This window comes from Copadichromis virginalis, linkage group LG18 (genome assembly GCF_057382275.1).
Source record: "Copadichromis virginalis isolate Kocher_CV1m ecotype Utaka linkage group LG18, C_Virginalis_male_GT1.1, whole genome shotgun sequence".
Classification (NCBI taxonomy): Eukaryota; Metazoa; Chordata; class Actinopteri; order Cichliformes; family Cichlidae; genus Copadichromis; species Copadichromis virginalis.
Genome location: NC_140635.1, coordinates 35,006,913 through 35,025,349, shown reverse-complemented (window position 1 = coordinate 35,025,349; position 18,437 = coordinate 35,006,913). Strand labels below are relative to the sequence as shown.

Below are 18,437 nucleotides of genomic sequence, written 5' to 3'. Positions count from 1 at the left end.
CCTCTATGAACCATCCTAGACTTATGTAAGGTAAGGAGATGATCACTTGAGCGAAGGGCTCTTATGCAAAACTCAGATGTCCAGTGACCATTGCTCAATTACAGCCATTGCTAAACTGAAACTGAATGACTCTCCATCACCTGCCTGTGAGTTTTATTTCAGTTATCAGTTTTAATCCATCATAATTCTGTTTGTTTGGGGATTCTGTTTTTATGCTGACAGCATATAAACAGCATTTTGTCCTGGTGTAGAGACCTGAGTAAATCTGGTCTTTAGAGTGCCCCGATCATGAAAACACTAATTAGAATCAATTCTATACCTTACAATATAGGAAATTAAGTCATTATATTAACTGTTGATATAGCACCTTATTTTGAAGTAACTGGCTGTGTGTAATGGACAGAGAAGTAGCTTCACACATGGACAACACTAATCACTTGAAACCGCTCGGCCTGTCAAGCAAGTACATTTTAATTAGCTGCACTATACCATCATGATAACCTGCTGAAGTTCATCAAAACTGGTGCAGAGGTCAAATTAAATTGCAAAATAGACAAGATGGCTATAGCGACTATGACATTACCCTTTGGTTTAGGAGTCTGCTTTAGAAGTCTGAGTATCTGCGTCTTTGCTGTCACCACTGAAAAGCCTTAACTGGCCTGTGAAGCTTGGTTAGCAAGCTGTATTCATAAACTATACAGATACAAACCCAAGAACCAAGACTAAGTGCTGCTATTTTCCTTCATCAACACTAAAACTACAGCCTGGCTGTAGCACACAGCAGGCTGTTTTATCTTTCACAAAACGCGTAAGGCAATAAAAGTAGCCACGCATCTCATCTGCCCAGTATTGAAATGGATTCGTTTTGTCTTTTTTAAGTGACCTTTTTATAGTTGTTATGAAGTGAGAAGCCACCCATGGAAACCAAAATAGTTTTTTGAACTAGTCTGCAAATATGTATTTTAACAATGAAGACTGGCTCTAAGTTACTGCATTACTTTGCTACACCCCAGATGTCGTCACTAGGACGTCTAGCTGTAAATTCAGTTCTCCCATAGCAGGATACTAATGCTTGCACATCTGGACTGGAGGTGTGTGGGCTTGGGTGTGTGTATTTGTTTGCAGGAAGAAAAGTGTAAATGTGCAAGGGTGAGCGGTGCACTGAGTGATGCATACACACAGTGGCACACATACCAAACCCTCTAATCAGGTATGTTTCCTCTTGGCCAGGCTGATGAATTAGAGAGCCCTAAATGTTAATCTGTCTGATCTGGTGTTTGTGTGCGTTCACATGGGTGACCTGTATGTTTGATCTTAAGCTTATGCAGATCTTATACACGTGCATGTAAGTGACAAAGATTTAGATAACAGGGACGAGCATGCCTGGAATGCTGAGGTGAGTGTCGCCACGGGAGACAGGCCTCACAGTGAGAGGAATCAAGGGAATGTGAAACCGTCTCTTCACATATGCACCAAGCACTCTAATTGCCGGTTATTCTGTTTCTGAGGATTATGTCCATACGAGGCAGAGCAGTGAGCCGTGGTGGGCAGAGTCTGGATCAAATCAAGTCAAATTAACACCGTGTCAGGATCACAAGTACCTCTCCTCCTCATTTTAAGTGGCGAATTAACCAGGAACACACAGGGCAGACAAATGGGATGAAGATGGAGGTTGAGACATTAAAACAAGATAACTGCAATTTGGATCAGGTTCATCTGCACTTAAGGCTAAATATTGCAGTGTGTGTTCAGAACGCTTGCCTTTAAATATAATATACTACACATTTAGGATTTTTAGTGTCTCTGGGAAGGATTTGAAAGAATAAAACTTGAATGAAAAATGCAGCAGTGTGTTTTGTCTTGTTTTCTATCTCTCTCACTCTCCACGTACAGCATTTATTAATATATACTATTCCTGTCTGTCTCTGTCAGAGCAAGGCTCAGGAAGTTATCTGAACCTAACGGACTTAATTGGCTTCCCCCTCCCTCCCTCTGTGTCCTTCACTGCTGGCTTTGAGGGTCATCCAGCCTACAAATTTGGGTCTCAAGCCAATGTCGGCCGACTCACCAAAACCTTTGTGCCGGGATCGTTCTACCGGGACTTTGCTATCATCGTCACGGTAACCCTACAATCTTCTAGCCTCCTTGATTGTCAACATGCTCAGTTGTCATAACTAAAGATATGACGGTTTATGAGGGCGAATGGCTCCTTGTGTCATCACCGTGTGAAATGTCGACATTAAAGCAAGACTCATATGTTTGTCCCTGTTTAAAAACTGTGAATACAGAAAAATATCTCTTTAATGTTTTCATATACTCACTTATGACTGAATTTCATGTGAAAGGGATGTGGAAGCAAAAGCTTAAAGTCTTTTTTTTTCCTCACACCATCGTATTATTCCAGGTGCGCCCAGCTAGCCAGAGAGGTGGCATGCTCTTTGCCATCACAGATGCCCAACGCAAGGTGGTGAAGCTGGGTTTGGCCCTCACTCCAGTTCGCGAGGGCCTCCAGAGCATCTTGCTGTACTACACTGACCAGGAGCAGGCCTCCCACAGCCACAAAGCGGCTGCCTTTAGCGTCCCAGATATGACTGACCAGTGGACACGATTCACGGTGAGCTTCATCCAGGTTAACGACGAAAGATAAAAAGACTCTTCCACTAAGATGAGTGGTTTAACTTTGTCCAAGTCATTGTGGACTGACGTCTGTTGTCTCTGCCTGTCAGGTGGTGGTGGAGCATAATGAGGTCCGTCTCTACTTGGACTGTGGAGAGGCCGAGAGTAAGGACTTCCATCGTAGGCCAGAGAAACTCACCTTTTCACACAATTCAGGCATTTTTGTAGCTAATGCAGGAAGCATGGGGCTTGACAAGTTTGTGGTAAGTGAAAGTTTAATATTAATGTGGTAACCGAAAATGAGAGAAAGAACGAGAGAAAGAACTATATATTTTCTTCTTTTTTTCACATTTAACTAGCCAGTACTCTAAATAAATCTGTCTCTAAATAAAGACCCCATATCGATTTTGATGGTAAGAAAGGGAAGCAAAAACTTCCACTGACCAAACAGAAAATGTTTGAAAAATCTGCCTGATTTGAGATGGAAAGACCTAGAAGTAATTAATTTTATGCAGTTTTTCATTGGTTTGGTTGAACTGTTTCCTCGGTAGAGTGAACTGTTCTTGTCTCTCTTTGGGAGACTTTTCTTAATCATAGCGTCAAGATGTTTGGCCAGTTTTTATTTATTTAGGACAGTTTCCACATCCTAATGCAAAATGAATACACGTTTTTCTGGACTGGATAAGAATACAGCCAGGCCTACAGATCACACACAGAGAGGAAGTGAGAGGGGAGGATATATGGGGGAGTAAATCAACTGCAGATGAGGAAGTTGAAGATATCAACATGGCTTGGTTGTGGTGTGATCAAAGGCAGACCGTGGAGTGCTGCATCGTGATAGGGCACAAATGCAAACTTGATGTCATTTCTCATTCAGGAAAAAAACAAAACAAAAATGTTTGTGTGCTTGTCATTGAAACAAATGTCTGTGCAATGTCAACTCCGACGTTTCCAGAATGAATACATGACGTTCTTTGGCCAAAAGGAATGAAAATCTATTACAAAAGCCACTTTGACACATGACTTCTTTTCCATCTCAACTATCTCCACACAAAAAGAAAAGATAAAAAATGAAAGAAATACGAGCTGGGAGCAAATTGCTGTGATGAGACACCCTTATCACCTCACTCTGCTTCGTTCAGTGTAGCTTGACTGTCTGAACAGGTTATCTGAAGCATGATGGCAAAATATGTGCACGCTCAGCAGCAGTACGTGCACTCGTGCCCATCTGGGACAGTGTGCGTGCGTGTGTGCATGTGTGTGCGTGTATGCGTGTGTGTGTGTGTGTTTGTGTGTGTGTGTGCGTGCATGTGTGTGTGTGTGTGCCTATTACCTCACATTTTGCTGTGATACAGTGTGTCTGGTATCACTGTCAGACTTTCTAAGAGAGATCCACAGTCCTGAATAGAAGTGCTGTGACAGAAGAATAGAAGCTTTAATTTTTGTCAAATATTCCAAACACTGATCACTGAAACTAAAGTAAATTTTTTAATGCTTCAGAATAACTTCCCAATTATATGTCAGAGGTATTTCAAGATGGCTGCTGAGTGGCAAGACAGAGTTTTTCCTCTGTCTATTCTAATTACAGCAACTGCATGTAAATATGTCCCCACCTTTTAGACTGAGGATAGTCCATGAAACATTTTAATGGGGACTGTTTAAACAGATAGCTCTGGATGACTCACAGCTCACAATAATCTCTGCTGATTCCTGCACAGTCCATCATTTCCTCCACTGTCTGAAACGAGCAACATTCCCTTTCAGCTAACTTTCCTCTCACTGGCTCTTTCATACAAAGAGCATAATTTATTCCAGGTGGGCGGAGCTTTTATGCCCACAATCAGAGCTGTGTTTGAAATGACCATACGAGGAGTCTCAGTGAGACAGCACACTACACTTGGGATGCAAGTGTTATGCAGTGTTGTGCATAATGTACATATGTTGTGTACATTTCCAAATAGTTATGGACCTAACTGCATGTACAATGTAATCAGATGACAGTTATTATGTTGCCAACAAATCACACAAAGAAGTCTGTAGACCAGTAACTAGATGGACACTTGGAGTGCCTGCATCACGATTTTAAAGAAATTGATCCAGTTCACACCAAAATGTGACGTGTTATCTCTTTGCCCTCATCTCAACTAAGATTCATCAATCTTAAGGCATAAGCCAGTGATTCCATGACCCATTTTTAATTAGATTGTTAGTCTTTCTCTTAAATGTAGCTCGAGTTACTACCTATGATGAATTATGAGAACACAGAGAAATGAGACTGAAAACATATCTAATGTTTGGTGGACACCTCCACAAAGGCAGCATCACTGCTTTGTTGTTTCATTTGTGTTATTATTTGGTCTTACCAGACTGATGCTGAGGACACAACGGAAGAACTAATTCTAGCACTGCTCAGACAGACAGAAGCCCAACGGTCACAGCAGTCACTGAACTCCCGTCAGTCAGCCAGCACAAGCCTTCCTCTCCATGCAGTGACATGTTTCACATTTCCTTTGTTTTTTCCTCTGCAGGGTTCGATTCAGCAGCTGGTCATAAAAGACGACCCAAGAGTGGCTGAGGAGCAGTGTGAAGACGATGATCCTTATGTGAGACACTCCGTAACTTGTTGCTGAAATGCAAACCTTTCTAACACAAAGCCACAGTCTGCCTAGCGATATTTTAAAATGCTGTAAAAACTTACATGTCAATCCACAGCTCCCCCTTGTGGTTAAAATTACTGGTTGTAAGGATTTGTGCTAAAAGGGGTTTTTTTTCACCAATGAATGTATAATATGACGTTTGATAAAGGCCTCGGGGTACGCCAGTGGAGACGAGGCTTTGGATGACAGAGAGACAGAGAAAGACCTGAGGAAGACCGCACAGGTGAGAACGCCTGGCTCAGCACGGGTTGGCTGGTGATGGCTGGATGGATTACTTTAGTCCACTCCATCCATCAGTGTGTGTGTGTGTGTGTGTGTGTGTGTGTGTGTGTGTGTGTGTGTGTGTGTGTGTGTGTACATGTTTAGACATCTTTGTGAGGAAAGAAAATTGGCATACGATACCTGTGGGGAGCAACAGTCACTGATGGGGACAAAATGTCGTCCCCACGGGTTTGAGGCATTTTTGAGGCTCAAAATGTGATTTTAGTGTCAGGGTTACAATTAGGTTATGGTTAGGTTTAGGGTAAGGGTCAGGGTTAGCCATTCATTTTTATCGGTTAGGTTTGGGGTAAGCGGATAGGGAAAGCAGTATGTCAATGAGATGCCCTCACTAAGATATGAAAGTGTGTGTGTGTGTGTGTGTGTGTGTGTGTGTGTGTGTGTGTGTGTGTGTGTGTGTGTGTGTGTGTGTGTGTGTGTGTCCGCTTGTTATGTCTGGAGCTTAAAACTAAAACTACACTCCATGTCTGTTTGCACTTGTAAGAGTTCAACCCTATGCATTGTTTTGGTGCTGTCTTTCATCCTCCCACAACCTAAAAGTCAGTTTGACCCCAAACATCTCTGAATTAAAACTGACTTTGATGCTTCAAAGAAAACTGGCCTTAATAACCTGTTACTACAGAATGGTGGAGTCATGGTAGACCCTTCTAGTCTGGCCTGGAGACACTATCAGCAGCAGAGTAGAAAAAGCGCAGAACACGATGCTGGTCTTTTATTGTGTTGATGTTTAGTAATGCTCTTGTTTTGAAAAATAAAATAATTCATCTGAAGTATACTAAATGAAAAATCAAAGTGCTTTCTGTTAATAGTCTCATTCACCCAATTCAACCCCATTAACCATCCCTAAATACAGTCACTTCTTTCATCTGTACCAAAACCCTTTATCTAACTTTCACACGCATTCACACTTTTGCCTGAGGACACTTCAACACATGCACAGGAGGAACCAGAGAAAGGAGGACCTTCTAAGCTAATGTGGAAGAGCAGGTTGTCACACTTACAATGGTGGGACAAAGACATGGTGCACACACGAGACAGAATCACAGCCATTTGTGTCTCTTGCAAGGAGGAGGGTGTTCCCGTTAGTGCTCCGCCCACTGATGCTCCAGAGGAGTTTGAGGACTTTTCTCCTCACACGGGTCCAACAGAAGCCCGAGTGGACCTGATGACAGGTCTGTAGCACAAAGTTTTGTTCCTGTTTATTCTATGAAAGCTTCAGTATTTGAATTATGAACTAAACCTTTATCATATTTACTTTTCTAAATGTCCTCTCTCTATGATAACGTAAGCATACGCTGTCTGAAGTAAAACTGATAGACGTCATATGCTGTTTGCAGGGCTACACCGAACAGAGGAGGCGGGAGAGCAGCCACAGGGTGTAAGTTGGAGCGTGGGCTTTCTTGCCTAGTTGTCTTATTTTGAAGACAGTGTTGGTCAGAAGATAACAAATGTAGCTCCAGTGTTTCAGTTTATTTTCCCTACAGACACAAATAACTTAAAGACTTCTTGATTTCAATTTTAAAGGGTGATGTCAGGTTAAAAGGAGAGCGCGGTGATCCTGGCCCGCCTGGCCCACCTGGTCCACCAGGTCCTCCCAGTGTATTCAGAGAGACTAAGCTTGGAACATCTGGCCCACAGGGACCACCAGGATCTCCTGGGCTGCCAGGAAAAGATGGACACAAGGTTTGTGTGTCAAAAAGAGGGTTTGTGTGTTTTTCCTTCACCATCTTTCGAAGAACATCGGAGATTTTTTAAGTGAACTTTAAACTCACGAAGTAATAAGTCTTCTTGCACCACTGACTCTCATGCTTCCTCGTGCTTCTGCTTTCAGGGAAGCAGAGGCGATAAAGGAGGTCCAGTAAGTTAAACAGCACTATGTCTGCTTGTTTGTTTTTTTCTGTTTCAGTTGCTACGCTCACTAATTATATTTTCATCGTCAGGGCCAAAAAGGGTCTCAAGGATTTCCAGGCTTGAACGGAGAAGTTGGAGCTAAAGGAGAGAAGGTCCAGCTAATGCATCCATGTTGCATTTAATTAACTGTTACTCTTTATTCCAAATGTAGTTTTATTTTGTGATACCAAATAAAAAGAAAAAGTTCTGCCTTTTTCTTCTGTACTTTACTCCTCCCTGCCTCCTTACAGGGAGACCCGGGAGTTGGTTTACCAGGCCCCCCTGGCCTTCCTGGACCCCCTGGACCCCCCAGATCACGCAGTGTACCCGTGAGTAACAGTTTATGGTTTCGCTACTTCCTCCCAATATGTGTCTGCTCAGTATTGTCTTGCATTTTAGCAATGATATCAAATGTAGGCAGCATAAACAAGACATGAATACAAAGAAAAGCATCTTGATGAATGTGTTTTAGTATGGACCAGATGCCCTGGGTTCTGGGTTTGAAGACCTGGACAGCGATGCAGACCTCATCCAGGTAAGAGAAAGGACTAGTTAACAGATGCAAGAGTCTGACAGTCAATTATGGCAGTGAAAAAAAATCTAACATCTCCTTCCATTAGGGTCCTCCTGGTCCACCGGGCCCTCCAGGACCTCCTGGTCCCCCTGGACCCCACCTGTCCTCATCTGCCACCATTGAAGGACTTTCTCCTGGGCATGCTGGACCACCTGGTGCACCTGGCAGTGATGGCCTTCAAGGCAAACAAGGAGTACCAGTAAGTTAACCTTCAATTTAAGTGAAAAATAGATGATTTGTTTTAAATACAAAAATCTATGTAATACAGGGAGTGCAGAATTATTAGGCAAATGAGTATTTTGTCCACATCATCCTCTTCATGCATGTCGTCTTACTCCAAGCTGTATAGACTCGAAAGCCTACTACCAATTAAGCATATTAGGTGATGTGCATCTCTGTAATGAGAAGGGGTGTGGTCTAATGACATCAACACCCTATATCAGGTGTGCATAATTATTAGGCAACGTCCTTTCCTTTGGCAAAATGGGTCAAAAGAAGGACTTGACAGGCACAGAAAAGTCAAAAATAGTGAGATATCTTGCAGAGGGATGCAGCAGTCTCAAAACTGCAAAGCTTCTGAAGCGTGATCATCGAACAATCAAGCGTTTCATTCAAAATAGTCAACAGGGTCGCAAGAAGCGTGTGGAAAAACCAAGGCGCAAAATAACTGCCCATGAACTGAGAAAAGCCAAGCGTGCAGCTGCCAAGATGCCACTTGCCACCAGTTTGGCCATATTTCAGAGCTGCAACATCACTGGAGTGCCCAAAAGCACAAGGTGTGCAATACTCAGAGACATGGCCAAGGTAAGAAAGGCTGAAAGATGACCACCACTGAACAAGACACACAAGCTGAAACGTCAAGACTGGGCCAAGAAATATCTCAAGACTGGTTTTTCTAAGGTTTTATGGACTGATGAAATGAGAGTGAGTCTTGATGGGCCAGATGGATGGGCCCGTGGCTGGATTGGTAAAGGGCAGAGAGCTCCAGTCCCACTCAGACGCCAGCAAGGTGGAGGTGGAGTACTGGTTTGGGCTGGTATCATCAAAGATGAGCTTGTGGGGCCTTTTCGGGTTGAGGATGGAGTCAAGCTCAACTCCCAGTCCTACTGCCAGTTTCTGGAAGACACCTTCTTCAAGCAGTGGTACAGGAAGAAGTCTGCATCCTTCAAGAAAAACATGATTTTCATGCAGGACAATGCTCCATCACACGCGTCCAAGTACTCCACAGCGTGGCTGCAAGAAAGGGTATAAAAGAAGAAAAACTAATGACATGGCCTCCTTGTTCACCTGATCTGAACCCCATTGAGAAGTCCATCATCAAATGTGAGATTTACAAGGAGGGAAAACAGTACACCTCTCTGAACAGTGTCTGGGAGGCTGTGGTTGCTGCTGCACGCAATGTTGATGGTGAACAGATCAAAACACTGACAGGATCCATGGATGGCAGGCTTTTGAGTGTCCTTGCAAAGAAAGGTGGCTATATTGGTCACTGATTTGTTTTTGTTTTGTTTTTGAATGTCAGAAATGTATATTTGTGAATGTGGAGATGTTATATTGGTTTCACTGGTAAAAATAAATCATTGAAATGGGTATATATTTGTTTTTTGTTAAGTTGCCTAATAATTCTGCACAGTAATAGTCACCTGCACACACAGATATCCCCCTAAAATAGCTAAAACTAAAAACAAACTAAAAACTGCTTCCAAAAACATTCAGCTTTGATATTAATGAGTTTTTTGGGTTCATTGAGAACATGGTTGTTGTTCAATAATAAAATTATTCCTCAAAAATACAACTTGCCTAATAATTCTGCACTCCCTGTATACACTGATGGGATTCTGCAGACGTATGCAACTGTCCAAACATGCATGGTCCTGTGTGGAAAAAGTAACGCAGTGAAGACGTGTTGTCTGTGGTGACACATCACACTTCTCCATCTAACAAACCTGTGGACAAATCCAGGTTTGGCAGTTGTAAGGATGGCGGTACTTGTCTGGGGCTGCTTTGATTTCCTGGACGACCATGAATTCTGCTCTCCACCAGAAAAAGAGAAATTTCTGGCCATCAGTTTATTCCCTGAAGCTCAAGCTCACTTGGTTATGCAGCAGTGCAGTTATCCAGAACACACCAGCAAGTCCACCTCTGAATTGCTCCAGAAAAAAAAAGTTTCTGTAGTGGACTATTCAAAGTTCAGAGTTAAATGTGCCTGAGATGCTTTGGCATGACCTCAAACAGGCTGTTCACACTCGAAAATCCTCCAGTGTGGATGAATTAAAATAATTCTACAAAGACGGGCGTGCCAAACAAAGAAATGCTCTATGGCAGTAATTGCAAAGACTTGATTACAGTTTGTTAGGTTTAGGGGGAAATTACTTTAACACACAGGACCTGGAAGACTTGGTTAGCTGTTTTCATTTAGTAAAGAAAGTAATTTAAAGCTGCATTTTGTATTTACTTAGGTTATCTTTGTCTAATTTTAAAATTTGTCTGATGATCTGAAGAATTTAAGAGTGACAAATATGCAAAAAATGAAGAAATCAGAAGATGCTGTATAGACACTGGACAGACACCTCTGTTAGTATAACAGTGCTACATCAGGAGACATTATTATAGCCTATAATATTTTTACATAATTGTTTTTTTCATATGTTCTGTTTTACTATATCTTGTACCTTCACATTTTATTTGGATTATTTCTCATTGAATTTGCCCCGAGCATTGACTTTTTTCTCCTTTTCCACCTTCCAGTCTTTGCTCTGATTTTATGTAGTGCAACAATTAGATTCCACCTTTATTTTATTTCTTAAATATTGTCATATTGTAGTGATTTGCATTTCTGTGTTTATATAAGCCAATGACCGTTCTCTAACTGTCTCTCTCCATTTCATTGTCCTTTATCTCCACAACCAATCTTTATTCGTACCTTTATTGTTCCTCCTTCTTATTCCTACCTGGAATCTCTCCTATTTGTTTCAGATGGTTGAGGATTGGTTTAGTGGTTCTGGGCCTGACGGTTCAGGTTTGAGCTCAGGGTTCTCCGCTGTCCTCACCTCAGACTTCGGCTCTAGTTCTGGTTCTGATTCTGACTTTGAGTCAGCATGGGGTTCAGGCGAGGTATACTGCCCAGTTTGCCTGGAAAACCAGCAAACAAAGAAAGGCAGAATTTCAGTCAGCGCTAGAGCATTGAGGTAGACAACATTTAGCTTTCACCGTGATAAAACGGTGTCAAAGCAATAAAGATGAACCTTAGCTAACTACCCTAATGCTCAGGCACAAATGACTGCACATTATCTCCAACTACGTTATCTTAACTGCTGGCTTGCTTGTGCTAAAGCTGAAAGTGATAATCGCTGTGCCATGAAACCCAAAGTGGTTCTTTTACTTTCAGTTCCAAAATTGTCATTGCCAAGGAAAAAAAATCAGCATGACATTTTACTCTATATGATGACAAGCAACTGAACTGAAAGGATCTGGCCACACTCTTATTGCTTATAACCTCATGCTTCTCTCACTGCACATGGTAAAGGAACTGCTCTGCCTTTTGCACCAGTCACATTCATTTTTTACTTCTGTTGGCTGATTTTTCTCAGGGATATCAGGGATATATAAACTACTGTATATATATATCCCTGCGTCTGCTACTAAAGTTACAAATGGGCGATTTCTACATGAACCAAACAGTTGGTTAAGTAAAGATTTGTATGTGACAGTGCCACCAAGGTCACGTGACAAAAAGCTCTCAATATTATCAGTTAAACGAAATATCCTGGACTAGATTAATGTGCTGGATTGATGAACAAACAGAAATACATATTATAGCTTTAGTAGTAAGCAGTCTTCTCTTGGATCAGCTGGCAGTGAGTGTGTTACCAATGAAGTCTGAGGTTTTATGGGTCCATCAGTGGGTTGGCACAGAAACACTGCTCTGAGTGGTGCTGCTTGATTAAAGGGATATACTGAATGTATCATCACTTCAGCTTGCTGTTAGGTGATGAAAAAAGAGGCGATAAAATCATCCTCGCCTATATGGTTGATGACATCGATCCTTCACGCTACAGCACATTTAGCTAAATGGCAAACAGTCACAAACACCTTGATTGAAAATTGTTCAATTTATTTGTATGTTGCTGCTTTGAATTGTTTGTGCCAGTTGGACAAATAAGAGGCAATGATATAAACAGCCATTTACCATTGTCTGCGTTAAAGCAGAACGTTTCGTATTGAGGTTAAAATCATCATTTAGTGCAGAGCAGTATTGGCATGGATGATATTATCATTTAAGGAAGCTGAAGAATCGAACAGCTTCCAAACATTCATGTATTCCTTTAAGGTGACGAGGGTCACAGTTGCACTCTGGATTGTTCCTGTTGGAACAGCCAAAGTGTCAACACACAGCGACAGTATGCTCCCATACTAGCATACCTATGACTTACCACAGCTTTATTTCTCTACACTCTGCATGTGTCTTTCTATATTTCCAGGGTCCAGCAGGAAAAGCTGGTCCTCCAGGTTCACCTGGGGCTGCAGGCGAGAAGGTATGAACACCAAGAGCTAAAAGAAAAGACATCTAACCTTATTGCCAAACTTCTGCACATTTTTAGTGTAGACAGTCTTTATTAGTAATGATAGGTAACTAAAGTATATTAACTCCTTTACTTCCTTTAGGGTGAGCAAGGCCTACCTGGGCCTCCTGGGCCAAAGGTAATTTATACTACTCAAAACAGAGTCATACCTGTAAATGGCATCCTGTTCACATCGTTTGGTAGCCCACAAATAAATACATTTCCTGTTCTTGTTGTTACTAATGAAAGTCTCCTGTTTGTCTGAGAAGGGTGAAAGTGGGTCAACGGGTGTCCAAGGAATTCCAGGGCCTCAAGGGCCTATTGGTCCAGAAGGAAAGAGAGGCCTTCCAGGCCCACCAGGACCTCCTGGCCCACCAGGACCTCCAGGAACCAAATTCTTTGCAGAGGTGACCCAACCCAGTTTATTAATCACCTGTCCTCCACATATCACTGCTACTATATAGCCTCATATAGATTAACGAGAGGAAAATGAGAATTGCAGTAGAAAACATTAAAAGGTTGTGTCTTTTTCATCACATTGAAGCTCAATAACTATAGACCGTGGCTTCGTTTTCAGGATATGGAGGGATCTGGCATGACTGATCAGATTACTGGAGTCAGAGGCCCACAGGTCAGTGTGAGGGGATATATGAGTTTATGTACAGTATATCTATTGATTCATATAAAGTAACGCATCCTTTTTGTTCTTTTAAGGGTCTACCTGGCCCTCCAGGACCACAGGTAATCTGTTTATGAATTTTCAACAAATTTACAGATAGCTACAATGACATGTTTAACAACTAATACTCGACATCTGGTTACTCTTTGAGTAGGGTGCTCTTACTGAACATACTTGTTTGTGTTTTCTGTAGGGTAAGGATGGAGCACCAGGAGCTCCAGGGCTCTCTGTCAAGGTAAATTCATTTTGGAATGACACAACTTATATGTTTCTGATATGCAGTATCAATTATCATCCACTTATTGTTTATATTTAGTGGCCAACAGGTTGTGTATTTTATGACCTAGTTGAGAACTATTGAGCTAAAGTGTTTTTGGTCATTGATGAAACAGCGTAGTTCATCTATGTGAACTTAACTTTCTCTAATCATTGGAATGCACGTTATATTTCACGTGAGCCACACATTACGTTAGAGTGAAATCACCATCACTCTTTGCAGCTTTTTTATTACCTCATTTTCTGATGTGTCTGATGGCAGGGTGAACCAGGAGAACCAGGACCAGAGGGTCTCCGGGGTCCTGCTGGACTACCAGGTCCTAGGGTAAGTAGCAGTGTTAGATGGCTGAGGTGGTTGGCAGTTCAAAAGTAGTTAGCAGCAAAAAAAACAAATACTGCACACTGCAAAAATGATACAGACAAAAAAAGGCTCTAGTCTAAAATCTTCCAGAACAGGCACCTTGTCAAAATATTGCAAAAAGCTATGTTATATATCTATAATTAATTAATTTGCCAACATTTTAGGAAACATTTTTTACAGATAAAATGTCTGAATGGTCCATTCTCCTTGGTAACTAGCCTGGAGGACATGGTGTATGTTTTCCAACAACTCTCCCTCCACTCCCACTTTCATGAAGTGCTTGCTCACAGGGTGTCATCTGAGTGGCGGGGTATTATTGTAGCGTCACTGTTGTTGTGATTTATATAAATAAAATCGAATGCATTGAAATTAATTCGCACTATTCACTTATTCACTGTGCAACATTTTCTTCCTCTTTACAAACAGGGGGCCAAAGGAGAGAAAGGCGGTCCAGGACCCAAGGTAGGATCGGAAAAACTCTTTTATCCTAGATGTGATTTGTTGTATCATTTTCATTTCATCTTTCTGTTTTGTTGCTTCCTCTCATGTCTTCCAAATACCATGTTTGTTTCTAAATGTCTGTTTTTGGTAAGGGACTAATGATTCTGCATTATGTGAATTGCAGGGTGAAAGAGGAGCTGATGGCCTCAGTATCCAAGGACCACCTGGGCCTCCTGGGGCTCCTGGACCTGTCATTAATGTACATGATGTACGCACAAACACACAACATGACATTTAATTGAATGAAGACTTAAGATGGAGGCAGACCAACAAACAACTGTGTGGTCGTAGTGGTAGCTGTGCAGACATGCTGCTTTTTCCATATCTCTGAATATACTAAAGGTGCCCTAATGTCATCATTATATCTTCTGTCTACAGCTGCTCTATAATGTCACAGAGGGTATCCTCAACGTCACAGAGATCAGAGGACCGCCCGGGCCTACGGTGCGTAGCTTCAAGTGAACTACAGTGTGTTTTAGGTTCTTTGTTGTTCCGCTCCGTCGTGGAGTATGGATGAAGGGGGTCATAAATGAACTGATATTAAGATTTTTGCTGCAGCTGCAGGTGTGTTTGGTGAGCTTTTGCTTATGTGTGTGCTTTTCTCTGCATGTGTGTGTGTGTCTGCATGCTGCAGGGTCCTGAGGGATTGCCTGGCAGAGCTGGATTTCCCGTAAGAACATTTTGCTACACCGCTTTTTGTCCCAAATGATTAAATTCAGGAAAACTGGATGTAAATATTTATGTGATTATTCTGGATTCTTTTTCTTTTGCTGTCTTTTGGCTAAATGGGGTAGGTACCAGAGAAATCTTTAAACACACGATTTCATTGCAACCTTTTCTTAATCTTCCAACTTTCATCTCTTCCTAGGGCCCCAGGGGACCAAAGGGAGACATAGGACCTACAGGTATCCAGGGCCCCGCAGGGCTTAAGGTAAGAACTGAATATGAAGATTCATAAAGCATGTTCATATACATTTCGATGCCTATGAAACAACCCTAAACACCTCTCCTCAACATAAACATACATTTAATTTTGACAGGGAGAGAAAGGAGAACCAGGGGTGACAATTGCTGCTGATGGATCTCTCCTGTCTGCACCAAGAGGCCCTCAAGGGCCCAAAGGCACAAAGGTAGCCAACAAGTGACCTTTTTACCCCTAAAAGACTTTCTATATATTTAGTTACTTTGTGGTGAAAGACTTTAATGTATTTAATAATCTGTATCTAATGCTGGAGCCAAATAATGTTTGGTCCCTGTACTAGTTTAAGTGAATTCCTGTTTATGCAGTTCCTATGCAAGAAACATCTCCTGGATGCATTGGTACGCATGTATGTATCCTGGGGTCATCAGGTGTTTCGGGTCATCATACACCCGCGCCCAGGCGACCCAGCTGGGGGTGATCAGGCTCCGACTTGCATACCAATAGCTACCCGCGGATCAGCCCTTTTAATCCGCAGCCACCTTGTGGCTTTCTCTGCCGCTTCACTCACAGCCTGGATGGCCCTCTTCTTGGCTGCCTCAGCCACACCCACCTGATCGTGATCGTCCTACAAAGCCCCTTCATCCCACTTCTATGGGCTCATAGAATGTCTTCCAGCCTCTTCCCCTGCACTCCTGCACTAGTTCCTGGTACTTGGCACATTTCCTCTCATTGGCCTCCTCGATCCGCTCTTCCCATGGCACTGCGAGTTCCAGCATGATCAGATGTTTTGAGGCCTCAGAAGTGATGATCATGTCTGGCCAAAGGGATGTCTTTACTTAGAGAGGGGGGAAAGTCCAAGTTTACCAGCTTGTCTATAAGAATGTCTGGGATGATGGTATTAAAGGCGGAGCGGAAATTAATGAAGAGCATCCTTACTGATGTCCCAGGATTCTCCAGGTGATGCAGAGTGGAGTGGAGGGCGGTGGAAATTGCATCCTCTGTGGATCTATTTGCCTTATAGGCAAACTGGTGGGGGCGAAGCTGGGTGGGAGGCAGTCCTTTATGTGTTTTAGGACCAGCTTCTCGAAGCACTTTGCAACCACTGGAGTCAGTGCGATGAGTCTGTAGTCACTGAGGCTACTGATGGTGGTGGACTTGGGGACTGGGACTATTGTTGATGATCTCAGGCAGTGAGGGACAGAGGCATGTGTCAGGGAGAGGTTGAATAGTCTGGTGAACACAGGAGCCAGCTGGTTGGCGCAGGCTTTGAGCACTCTAACACGTCGGGGCCAGCAGCTTTCCTCTGCTCTGAACACATTGCGGACCTGATGTTGTTGGAGGCTAAATGTGTGGGGGCTGTGCTCAGAGGACGCTGTGGGCAGGGTGGGTGCATGGTGGGGGTGAATAGTCCAGTTTTGCTGCTCTGATGCCTTTTTTAAGGTCTGCTCTTGCTCTGCTGTACATGTCCTGGTCCCCAGATGTGTATGCAGAGTACAACAGTGCCTGAACCTTGCTTGTCATCCAGGGTTTACGGTTGGGGTAGACCCGGACCAGCTTTTCCGTGGTGACAGTGTCCATGCAGTGTTTGATGTAACCCAGCACTGCGGTTGCGTGAGTCTCTAGGTCATCCTGTTCAAAGACACTCCACTCTGTGAGAGCAAAACAGTCCTGCAATTGAGCGAGAGCTTCCTCAGAAATGGTGTTAATGGTTCTGATGGTGGGCTTTGTCCTTCTCCTGAGTGGTGTGTATGCCGGGACAACGAGTAGGGAGAGGTGGTCGGACATGCTCGGGTGGGGGAGGGGAACACATCTGTAGGCTTAATATTTGAGTAAACATGATCCAGGGTGTTATTTCCACTCGTAGGGCATTTCACATGTTGTACAAATTTAGGCAGCACAGTTCTTAAGCATGCTCTGTTGAAATCCCCTGCAATGATGTGTACTCCCTCTGGGTATGTCCGTTGCTGTTCGGAGATCATGTCGTGCAGGTGTGCAAGGGCTGAGCTAGCATTAGCGTCTGGTGGTATGTAGACTGCTGTTATTAGCACTGCAGGCAGTTCTCTGGGCAAGTAGAAAGGTCTGCACATGACAGACATTGCCTCTATGTCCGGGGAGCAGACTGTGGCGATGATCTTGGTGTTCGTGCACCAGTTGTTATGTGTGTAAATGCACAAACCTCCTCCTCTGCTTTTCCCCGCTGTAGACTTTCTGTCGCTCCGGTGCATTGTGCGGCCTGCTAGCTGCATTGAGGCGTCAGGAATTCCCTCTTGTAGCCATGTCTCCATGAGGACCAGGATGTCGCAGACGATTGGCTGTGCGGCGAGAAGTGGGTTCAGTTCGTCTATTTTGTTGACGACCGAACGTGCATTGGTCAGGAAGATGCTCGGGAGCAGTGGTTTGAAAGGCTGCTTCTTTAGCCTGGCTAGCAGGCCCAACCGGCATTCCCGCTTTTGTTTGCGTTCCTTCCGCCGCCTGCGTTTCTTGGCAGAGCCGATAACAATCCACGGAGCGCCCGATGTTCTCGCTATCTCCGGGGGGATGTTGTGCATCCTCTGATAATCACTGGTAATGGGGATCTGGCTGTTATATCCGATCTTGCATGATTCCAGATGGTTGTAGGAAAATTTGACTTTACAATAAGAAAAACAAAAGAAGAAGAAAAAGAGGAGAAACGAAAAAGAAAGGCACCTAAGTGGAGAGCATAGAGCCGCTGCATCTGTGCGCGCCGGCATCTTGTCCTATGTGCTGGAGGAACTTTAGCTGTTTACCCAGGTCAGCCCGTAGCTGCCAATCAGAGGCTGTGTTGAGGAGGCCGGTTGTTAACCGTGGACATGCCTGGGATTTCTCTCCAGCCTTAATGAAAGAGATTGCCTTCTTCGGAGCGTGATGGTGCTTGCTGGTGTTGATTGCTGAGGCAATCTGCTCAGCAACTACTCTGAGCACCTGGTCATGATGCTAATGATACCAAACATTAGCCAGGGCCGTCGGGCTGCTGCTGAGGAGGTGTTCTAGGGTGCCTCTTCCAGACCACAGGGGACAGGCAGATGTCTTGCTCTTCCCCCACACAAGGAGGTTTACTGGGCTTGGCAGGGTGTCGTATACTGCCTGCACGAGGAATCA

At 43.4% G+C, this 18,437-nt stretch overlaps 1 protein-coding gene and 1 long non-coding RNA gene across 3 annotated transcripts in view; one reads left to right on the top strand and one right to left on the bottom strand.

Moving 5' to 3' along the window:
- col15a1b (collagen, type XV, alpha 1b) overlaps positions 1 to 18,437 on the top strand; it is a 55,534-nt gene that overhangs the window by 24,700 nt on the left and 12,397 nt on the right. For both annotated transcript variants that reach the window (XM_085438701.1, XM_085438702.1), the window contains 26 exons: positions 1,933 to 2,120; positions 2,405 to 2,614; positions 2,727 to 2,879; positions 5,145 to 5,219; positions 5,422 to 5,496; positions 6,619 to 6,724; positions 6,890 to 6,930; positions 7,077 to 7,235; positions 7,384 to 7,410; positions 7,493 to 7,555; positions 7,694 to 7,771; positions 7,915 to 7,977; positions 8,063 to 8,215; positions 12,498 to 12,551; positions 12,682 to 12,717; positions 12,848 to 12,985; positions 13,156 to 13,209; positions 13,293 to 13,319; positions 13,451 to 13,492; positions 13,796 to 13,858; positions 14,321 to 14,356; positions 14,520 to 14,603; positions 14,774 to 14,839; positions 15,030 to 15,065; positions 15,264 to 15,326; positions 15,436 to 15,525. In XM_085438701.1, coding sequence (XP_085294827.1) covers positions 1,933 to 2,120; positions 2,405 to 2,614; positions 2,727 to 2,879; positions 5,145 to 5,219; positions 5,422 to 5,496; positions 6,619 to 6,724; positions 6,890 to 6,930; positions 7,077 to 7,235; positions 7,384 to 7,410; positions 7,493 to 7,555; positions 7,694 to 7,771; positions 7,915 to 7,977; positions 8,063 to 8,215; positions 12,498 to 12,551; positions 12,682 to 12,717; positions 12,848 to 12,985; positions 13,156 to 13,209; positions 13,293 to 13,319; positions 13,451 to 13,492; positions 13,796 to 13,858; positions 14,321 to 14,356; positions 14,520 to 14,603; positions 14,774 to 14,839; positions 15,030 to 15,065; positions 15,264 to 15,326; positions 15,436 to 15,525 — 2,180 coding nt within the window. The remainder of the gene's footprint in view (positions 1 to 1,932; positions 2,121 to 2,404; positions 2,615 to 2,726; positions 2,880 to 5,144; positions 5,220 to 5,421; positions 5,497 to 6,618; positions 6,725 to 6,889; positions 6,931 to 7,076; positions 7,236 to 7,383; positions 7,411 to 7,492; positions 7,556 to 7,693; positions 7,772 to 7,914; positions 7,978 to 8,062; positions 8,216 to 12,497; positions 12,552 to 12,681; positions 12,718 to 12,847; positions 12,986 to 13,155; positions 13,210 to 13,292; positions 13,320 to 13,450; positions 13,493 to 13,795; positions 13,859 to 14,320; positions 14,357 to 14,519; positions 14,604 to 14,773; positions 14,840 to 15,029; positions 15,066 to 15,263; positions 15,327 to 15,435; positions 15,526 to 18,437) is intronic.
- Positions 8,135 to 12,561, bottom strand: LOC146688386 (uncharacterized). The gene is made up of 3 exons (XR_014916339.1): positions 12,450 to 12,561; positions 10,968 to 11,148; positions 8,135 to 8,191 (listed from the first exon to the last, which is right to left on the bottom strand). It is a non-coding gene; the product is annotated as an uncharacterized LOC146688386 (long non-coding RNA).